Source organism: Nestor notabilis, unplaced genomic scaffold, assembly GCF_000696875.1.
Source record: "Nestor notabilis isolate BGI_N333 unplaced genomic scaffold, ASM69687v1 scaffold5599, whole genome shotgun sequence".
In the NCBI taxonomy this organism is placed as follows: Eukaryota; Metazoa; Chordata; class Aves; order Psittaciformes; family Psittacidae; genus Nestor; species Nestor notabilis.
Genome location: NW_009944059.1, coordinates 183,725 through 193,701, shown reverse-complemented (window position 1 = coordinate 193,701; position 9,977 = coordinate 183,725). Strand labels below are relative to the sequence as shown.

The window sequence follows — 9,977 nt, the reverse complement described above, 5'->3', positions numbered from 1 at the left end:
ATTTTGTTTTTTTAGCTAATATTTTGGTAATTGAACTTGTCCTTTCTTCTAGCTGACAGCACGATCGCTGCCGTCCATACAGTCTGATGAGCGACTACAACCTCTGCTTAATCATCTCAGGTAACAAACTGAAAGTGTGAATATATTCTTTCATACAGATGAAAGTAATGGTATTAGTAGACTGTTTTATCTACAGAGTTGTTCAGGTTTTTTTTCCAGACACTTCATATGTTCCATTGGCTTTGACTGGGAAAAAACCACCCTGACAGTGTCCCTTCAACCTAACCAAAGCTTTATAAATCACATGAAACATAATTTACAGAGCTGGTGTTGCTTCTAAGTAACAGGAAGCATTTGTAGCTTTTATAAAAACTTTTTAAATAGTAGATGCAAAGTTGTTAAGCTTCTTTACAAACAAAATAGATTCCAAATTACACTGCTCAGAGTATGGGCCTTCCCTGTTGCACGTATTTTATGCTCTGTTTTCTTTTTGGAAAATTTCACTGTCACTGAGAAATTGAGTCCTGTTTTGTTCTTTTGGTGGACCTAAGGAGAGAGGTGAACATGTGAACTGTTAGGGTGCTCTACAACACAACTGAAATAGTTTACCTCTCTCTTAGTAGTTATACTGTATATAGAAGCTTACTACTTTCTTTGAATATGTTTGGGGCTGAAGAGTAAGAAAACATACTTTTCTGATGTTCTTCAGGTTGAGCGTAAATCTGGTCTCTTTCTGATATATGTGATTGCTTTTTATGACTTTATATTGTTTGGGCAAGTTTTCTTGCTATGGTAGTATGCAGGAGGACAAATTCCATACAATTAGCAGGAGATGCATTGGCTTAGAATCACTGAATACTTTAGCTTGGAGTGAACCTCTGGAGATCATTTAATCCAGCCACTGCTCAGTGCAGATCTGGTTAGATCGGGTTGCTCAGGTATTTATTCAGTTGAAATTATAATATCTCTAAGGCTAGAAATTTGCTTAAATATTGAATGTCAGTAATGAAAACTGTTTTTGAACACATACAGCTTTGCATTAAGATTGCTGAAATTATGTTGGATGAATTAGAAATTGAAGCGGTGAGGCTCCATCATGACAGCACTACCCTGGAATTAGGATGCAGGTCTAGTTAGCATTCTCTTTATTTCATGTGGTGCTCTACTGCTCTGTACCCAAAAAAAAAAAAAAAAAAAAAATTTAGTTTTAATTGCAGAGGAACAGTTTCATGTTTTGTTGCTTTTAGTGTATACGAAAATAGGAAAAATAGCTTTCATTGTATCTCTGCTTATTTAAATATGATTGAAATTTGTTTGAGAGCAATGAAAGAACAAAAATATTGCAGTGTAACTGTTACGTAGCTGGTTAGGGGATACTTCTGAATGCCTGTAACCTTCCATCTTCATATTGCCATGCATTTTACTGGGATTTTAAAAAATATGCCTCAGTGGCATATCTTTCTCAATTTGAAGCTAAAGAGCAATTAGGTTGGCTTGTTATAAATCATGCTTTCTAGGAGTAATTACTGAGGAATTTGAGATTTCTTTTGATACATACCGTGCCTCTATGTAAGCAGGACAGCCTTTGGTATCACAGCAGTCAAGCAAGCACAGTCCTCTCTGTGCTCTTTTTTTTAATATGGGAAAAGGGAAGGTTGTTACAAAAGCTAGTTTAACAGCAGCTACCTTAACAGGGATACTGCATTCATGCAAAAAGGTATTTTTTTGCACATCCTTAGGTTAACTTGGGTATGTCACCAACTGAAAAAACTACACAAAAGTTTCCGAATTGCCTTTTTGGAAGTTCCTTTAAAACAGGCAAAATATATCAAACCTTACAACTTGAAAAACAAGCTCTAGCAGTGAACAGACAGATTACCAGATACGTCTTCTCTGTTATTTATTTCTGAGAATGTGATTCATGTTTGCTTCATCTTGCTCATAGAAGAGAATATTAGTTAGCTGTAAGCTTTCCTCTACCTTCGTTGTGTGAATTCTTGCAGCAGTATTTATTTTTGGCATAGTCAATAGAGCTTTATCAAGGAAGCAAAAACTTTTGACCGAAATGTATGAAAAATGCATGTAATTGAAGGTTACAGAGCAGTTTGGTTGTTAATGCCCCACACATTTTTTAGAAGCTATTCATATCTGCTTGTGACTTATAAATTAGCTAGTCCTCAGGAAAGGTCATTTTACTGTAGATTATGTCTGTGTAGATATTTTAATCCATGCCCATTTTTTGTAAATGGATGTAACATGTATTTTGTAATTGGACTCTTTGGGACTAAGTACATATTTTATCTGTGACTTAGGTCCTCTTTTTGTTCTATTCTGTTTCATTGGTGCTTTCTAATATTAATTGTACTAGATTAAAAAAAAAGGAACATTTTAAACTAAAAGTGATAAAATATTTGATGCAAGATTGTGCTTATGGATTTCATTTGCTAGCTCCTTGGGACAGGAATCCAACAGCTTAGCTGCTAAAGGCCTCATGACCAGTGCTGGCCTCCTTATGCCCCACTCCAGCCTACCACGTATTCTGGAGGGATAAAGCATACTCTTTTTCAGAGCATCACCTTTAAAAGCAGTTGGCAGGGTTCAGCTCTTTGGTGGGTGGTGTCAGATATCAAGAAACCTTGACCTTGTAAAGGTCATTTGCTACTACTTAATATAAAAGTAAGGAAATTTTTATGAAAAACTTTTCCTGTTTGCTTACCATGCTGAGAATATTTGACCTTTTCAAAGTCTGAAAAGTAGAAGAATTTCTTCTTCTCCCCTGACTTGGCATTTAATTTTCTGTCCTTGTGTTAAAGTTTTCCACCACCTCCAGATGTAATGGTCAGCAGGAGTCAGAGAGTATGTCTTCTTTTTAACAGTAATTTCTGAAGTCTTATTTTGTTTGAAAACTTTTGTGTCTTCTTTTTGGACCTCCTCTTCCCAGCCCAATTCTTTCTACAGATGCCAGGAAGAAGCAGTTTTCTTTAGCTTAGTAATTTTTTTTCAGTATTGGTATGATTCTCATAAATACTGTAGGATACAAGCAGATGATCTAAAGTGATTATGGTAGAGCAGCTTGTATCACATCCTGGGATGTGATAACTGACTGAATGGTCATTTTCATAATTGGTTGTTTAAGAAGAAAAATACTTTGCCTAAGCAACAGCTGTTTTCTGTTGTTCAGTGCTTCAATTTTAATATTGAGGGACTGTGATTTTTGTTTGTAGTTTGCCTAAGTAAAGTGATGCAGATCTGGTTCTACAAGGGAATTTAGATACTACTCTAGTAGAATCAGTAGTAATAGACATAGATAGCTCAAATACTTTTAATTATTTATCCATTGTTGTATAATGAAAAAAATACCTATTAAATACAGTAAGCTTGCTTAGTGCTCCAGTGTGTGCCAGAAATAAGGCTAGAGGACAAATGAATGCATATATAATTAAGCTGTTTGTACTGTAGTAAAACCAACTCTTAGCTCTATGCTTTTCATGCTTAACAGTATTGAAATGTCACGAAATAATCTGTAGTACCAAGTATCATTTAGCTAAATTCTTGTGAGACCTCACTTGGAGTATTGTGTACAGTTCTGGTGTCCTCAACATGAAAAGGACATGGAGCTGCTGGAGCAAGCCCAGAGGAGGGCCACGAGGATGATAAGAGAACTGGAGCACCTCCCATATGAAGACAGGCTGAGAAAGTTGGGGCTCTTCAGCCTGGAGAAGAGAAGGCTGCGTAGAGACCTCATAGCAGCCTTCCAATATCTGAAGGGGGCCTTCAAGGATGCTGGGGAGGGACTCTTCATTAGGGACTGTAGTGGTAGGACAAGGGGTAATGGCTTTAAACTTAAACAGGGGAACTTTAGATTAGATATAAGGAAGAAGTTCTTCACAGTGAGGGTGGTGAGGCACTGGAATAGGTTGCCCAAGGAAGTTGTGAATGCTCCCACCCTGGCAGTGTTCAAGGCCAGGCTGGACAGAGCCTTGGGCGACCTAGTTTAGTGTGTGGTGTCCCTGCTCATGGCAGGGGGGGTGGAACTAGATGATCTTAAGGGCCTTTCCAACCCAAACTATTCTATGATTCTATATGCCTTCAGAAGATGTAAGAAATGATCTTCGTAAATTAATTGCAAAATCCCTCTTGCAAGAAAAAAAATAGGTTTTACCCAGTCTTTGCTGCTTTTTGGACCAATATGGTGGTGTAGAATATTTGCAGCCCTTAAATGGTCAAATAATTTCTTTCTAAATTTGTAAACTTAAAAAATAAAAATTAAAAATTAATAGTTTCAAATGATGCTATATTTCTTTATTTTTCAGCCATTCTTATGTGGGCCCAGATTACGCTGTGCAAAAGAACACAGGAAAAATTTCTCTAGGTCAAGTTGATGCTGTAAGTCCTCTGTGTTTATTGAGTTGTATTGTATGTTCATTTGTAACTTTTAAAATTTGAGTGTCTACGTACAGACAACATAGAAGCCTTTGATCTTTATTGCTTCATATTTGCTTTGTAACTCTTAAGAACTACTTGAATGAAATCATGCTAAAGTTTAAAATGGAGCAGATTTCACTGAAAATGCATCTAATCAGGCTTCAGGCTGGAGCTATAATGAATTGCTTAATTTGCTGCATAATTTTGTGTACTTTCACAAATATGTAATGTAATTATAAGCCAAGTTTAACAGAATTTTCTTATGTAATAGTTTTGCAACCCATGATGTTTAGCTTGTGATTATTGCGTTGCAGTATTAGCCTTTTAAATGCTCTTTTTTTGACTTTTGACTTAAAGGGTTTTTCAAGACAAAGTAAATAAAATGGATTGTTAAATCATATCACTGGTGCAGAAACAATTAAAACCTTGTTAAAACTCCTTTATCTGAACTTTAATCATTTGTATTTTCAGTGTCCATCTTAACCATGACAGTGTTCCTTCTGTAGTGAATTCCATGGCATGGCTTGGACGCTAAAAGTAAAAACGCAAAGCCCAAGTAAACTTGAATGTTACATTTTTTTATATCTGAGATCTTGCTTTACAAGAAATAGTATTCTCCAGGGAAAAAACCTGCAGATCAGTTGCAGTGGATTTTACTTATCCTTGTAGTTTTTCAAGATGTTTAAAAAACCCCATGCCCTTGCACAACCCCCAACTACTCTTAAGAAAGGTCACCTCTAACAAAGGTCACCTTGCCATTCCAGAAACTAAAATAAAGAAGAAAGAAACATTGTAGTGGACCTGTGGGTGTATTTTTCCTGACAAGAATTAAACAAACCTGTGTTACCTTTTAGATAGTGTGTTACTACCACCTGTATTACTCTGTCCTTTGGATTTTTTTTCTGGAGATGGTCATTGGATGTGGTGGCTTACAGACACACTTATGTTATCATCAGTCCCAAGGCGCTCTGCACATGCATATGTTTTCTTACAGCCACTGGCTTGTTCAAGTGATGCCAATTAACAATCACAATAAGCATATATCTATCCTACAACCGAAATGATCAGTATGCCTTAAATACAAATTTCTCTCTTGACAGCTTTCTGTGAAATCATTCCCTCTTTGTATGCGCCAGTTGCACAAGGCCCTACGTGATAACCATCATCTCCGTCATGGGGGCCGTATGCAATACGGGCTGTTCTTAAAAGGCATCGGCTTGACTCTGGAACAGGCACTGGAATTTTGGAAGAAAGAATTTATCAGAGGAAAAGTGGATTCAGATAAGGTAATTAAACAAATGAAAAATATCTAAGTATGTGAATGTGAGGATGTAATCAACTTGTACATTATGCTACGTATTAGAATAGATGTTATGATTTTGTTCATTTTGTTGGTCATTCTCCTGATCCGTGGGGATAAAAAGCAAGCCACAAAGAGCCTTTTTATAGATGAAGACTAGAAAAGTCTTTACCACTAAATCGCTAGGAAACCAATGTCCTTTATGAAATAGAAATGCATGTGACTAAATGAATTCACCAAGCAGTGACCACAAACAGTACTATCCGAAAAGCAAGGTTAGCCTTTTTTGTTGGTTAATTAGAAAAATAATTGGACAGTTGTGAATGCGGTGAGCTTGTCTGAGCAAATTTACAGACTAGTAATAAAAGTAGAAACTGAAGGTGAATGAAGACAGAGGAATATTTTCAAGACAATAGTGAGAAAATGCTGTTCAGTGCAATAGATACGATTAGTTATATTAGTCATTGGCCTAACCCTTGCTAATGCTTTTGAGAGCACTGTGAGTGAGGAAAGTGTAACATACATATGCTGTGTGTTGGAGAGCATGAAAATGTATGCTGATTTTTGGAGGTTTGTGACCCACTGCTTACCTTGAACAGCCTCGGTAGAATCAAGCAGGCTTCTCTCATCTGTCTGCCTGGCCTATGGCATGTGTTAGAGCAAAAACTCCCAGCAAAAACTTACATCAGTTTTGTTTGGATTGTGATACTTTGTGTTTGATGTTGTGAGATCTCAGCTTTCCAGAGTGCTGTGAAGTATTTCATAGTGTTTGGTAGACAGTCTGTTGTCAGCTTAGGTTCTGTGGGACATGGCTATTTATACAAGACATGGGGCAACAAGTACTGCTTGCTGCAGTGAATTACGGTACGTATGTGTTTTTCAAGTCCCAGGAGAATTCTTTCCTAAGCATTTTTGGCACACAACTTCCTTCCTGCTAAGGACTTAAGTCTCTGCTGAGATAGTTCAGTGATTTGATTTTCCTGGCTGTTCCATTTTTTTTCTAGATGATCTTAGTGTGTCCTTGAATCTGGATTCAGGAGTGAGGCTTTACCCTGGTTGCAAACAGCTGGTTGGGAACGTTTCTAACAGGGCCAACCACAAATTCCATGAAAGGAGGCTTGGACTAGAGACCTCCTGAGGTCATTTCCAGGTTGAATTATTTTGTGATTCTGAAGGCAGGTAGAAATACATTTCTGTGAGGGCCAGCCACCAGAGGGAGACAAGATCATAAAGGATAAGCAAATTTGATGTACAGATGTAAATTGGAAGTGCTTATGCTATAATACTTTGTAGGTCTATACAATTACAACACCCTCTCCTCACCCCATGTGTTTAAGTGAAAATGGAAACAGGCACTCGGTGATCTGCAGGACAGTGCTTTTAAGCACACACAACTATCCCCAGTGCAATTTATAATGCGTGGATGATGTGGTGGTTCCTTAAAACAATCTCCACCTCCTTAAATCCCCAGGAGTATTTTCTTATCAGTCACTTGATTACATTTGGTTTTGATATTTTACGTTCTCATTTGTTTGAGATTTGGGGGTTGATTTGCAGCTGGATTCCTTTTTTACTTGCCTGCTTTATATTGGGTAATACTGCCTACTATTCTGGGAACATATTTTGATTCATAAATCAGAAAAGCATCTTTATTCTGTCACATTTTTTATTCTAATTCTCAAATTCAATTTGCTATATTTATTCTTCAATTATTTCAAACTTTACAAATCTGCAGCTTACAGTGACATGTTGAACAGCAAGCCACAATATTTAACATAGAATCATAGAATAGTTAGGGTTGGAAAGGACCTTAAGATCATCTAGTTCCAACCCCCCTGCCATGAGCAGGGACACCACACACTAAACTATGTCGCCCAAGGCTCTGTCCAGCCTGGCCTTAAACGCCTCCAGGGTTGGAGCATTCACAACTTCCTTGCGCAACCTATTCCAGTGCCTCACCACCCTCACTGTGAAGAACTTCCTTATATCTAATCTAAAGTTCCCCTGTTTAAGTTTAAAGCCATTACCCCTTGTCCTACCACTAGAGACCCTAATGAAGAGTCCCTCCCCAGCATCCTTGAAGGCCCCCTTCAGATACTGGAAGGCTGCTATGAGGTCTCCACGCAGCCTTCTCTTTTCCAGGCTGAACAGCTCCAACTTTCTCAGAGATAAAGATATAAATATAATTGAAATTCCTCTATACAGATTAAAATCTGGTCTTTCCTTAACGGTACATCACTAGTACTGTAATGCAAATAGACAGCCAGGCTTAAATTCTCTGCTATGTATAAGGGCTACTGTAGGACTTTAAGAAAATGGTTGGTCTCCTAGAATGTATATAAAAAGAAGTAATAGAAAAGCAGCACGTGTTAACTGTAAACTCTTATCCCCCTGAATTCTGTGGAAGTGTATGTCATGGTAATAAAGCATTAATATAGTTAAGCATATTGCCCTTGCTTTCATGGGTTATCAGGGGACTAGATAGTCAAGTTCTTGATTAAGTTGTATTTTTGTTAAACTGCTAATAAAATGAAATAATTTTTCTTTCCTTCCACCAGTGACTGTAAAAATTAGCTTCAGTAGAACCACTTAATGAATGTATTTCTCTTTCATTACTTGGAAATTATCATTTCATACTGTAGTTGTAGTGAGATAGAACAAGTGAATTTTAAAGATTTTGAGTGAATCATTTTTATTCTGTACAGGCAAAATGGCACTATTCATAACATTATTGTATGTTGAGTGGCAATGCTTACAAGGTATAACTGAGCATAAACAAAGTAAAAATATTTTTATGGTATGTTTCCAAATGTTTTTTGTATTCTACAAAGTAAGCTCTTGAAATGGATTTAATAACAGGCTAAAAGTGATTTAATTGTCAGAGAAAACATGAAAATCCGTTTTCATTTACAAGACTCATTTTGCTGCCTAAACTTACAATTGAATTTGCATTTAAAGAAAAGGTTTAATGTAAGCTTGAAGAAAAAGCAGTGATGTGCAATTGTTTATGGGGGTTTCAAGACAGTAGGTGGTCCAAGTGCATCCTAGGCATGTAGGCTTCAAGTGAAAATTAGTCTTTAATTTAAATTTCAACCCAAAAGGCTAAAGAAAAGGACTTTAAGATTTCACTGTTCCCGAGTTCTTTTGTGTGGTTTGGTTTGCATTTTGTTTAGTGTTTCAGGTTTTTTAGTATAATCCTTCATGGCATTTCTCTGAACAGACAGGTCTATGAAATGTGCGACAGTGTGAAGTCACTCAACTGAGATGCCACAGCTCCACTGTGGCAAAGGAGCTGAGCAGCCTTTGCAACAGTGATGAACTGAACACCAAGTTAAAAATACCCATAGTCTGAGGTCATATTAGTCATGTTAGTTTCCAGAAATCAGCTTTATGCCAGTGCATCCATCATCAGGAGTTCTATTCCTTTCATACAGCTTCATTGATGTTTTAGTTTTTTGGTTGGTTTTGCATATAATTTGAAGCCTGTGCGTTGTTCAAATGGGACATAACCATTGTTGAAGGTGATATTCATGTGAAGAGAGATTGCTGCTGAGGTTGATCAGCTGGTGTGATCTTGGCTGAAGAGTTTGCTTTAATAAACAATATGCAGAAGAGGTATTTTAAGTGAATCTGTTTTATTGTCAAAGTTCGTACAACTAGGCATGAGAATTAAAAGCATGACTTGAAGCCATAAATGCACAGATTGCTGTTGCTTACATCTGAGTCAAGCTGAATTAATACAGCTTTCTTGTTGGTTGTAGCTGGAGGAAGATTTTGTTTTCCTTTGGCTATGGTAATTTGCTAGTAAGAAGCAGTGAGGAGTTGGACTCAAATAACTGAAAATCCTGAGGACTTATATGTTAGACAGCCATTATTCTACCCCCTTTGATTCCATATGAACGGCTGAAGCTGAGCCTGAAAACCGGGAATTTTTTACAAAACCTCTGTAGTCTGGCCATGGAGTTTAGCTGAAGGAAAATAAGCTTCCTTTGCCATTAAAATTGGATTATTTTTGGCATTAAATGTATCACAGTATGTGTGTTAAGTCTATGCAAGATTCTTGCAATCATATATTACCATTTGTATTAAGAGTTGTGTGTTTTGCCCCTCTACTCTGCTCTTGTGAGACCTCACTTGGAGTATTGTGTGCAGTTCTGGTGTCCTCAACATAAAAAGGACATGGAGCTGTTGGAGCAAGTTCAGAGGAGGGCCACGAGGATGATAAGAGGACTGGAGCACCTCCCGTATGAAG

The 9,977-nt window shown here is 37.3% G+C and overlaps 1 protein-coding gene across 1 annotated transcript in view; it reads left to right on the top strand.

The window, feature by feature from the left end:
• Nucleotides 1-52: 52 nt before the first annotated feature.
• Nucleotides 53-9,977, top strand: part of PRIM2 (primase, DNA, polypeptide 2 (58kDa)) — a gene marked incomplete at its 5' end in the record, with an annotated part of 39,372 nt that continues 29,447 nt past the window's right edge. Inside the window, 3 exons of the mRNA XM_010022237.1 lie at nucleotides 53-120; nucleotides 4,314-4,386; nucleotides 5,526-5,711. Of these exons, the coding sequence (XP_010020539.1) occupies nucleotides 53-120; nucleotides 4,314-4,386; nucleotides 5,526-5,711 (327 nt within the window). The remainder of the gene's footprint in view (nucleotides 121-4,313; nucleotides 4,387-5,525; nucleotides 5,712-9,977) is intronic.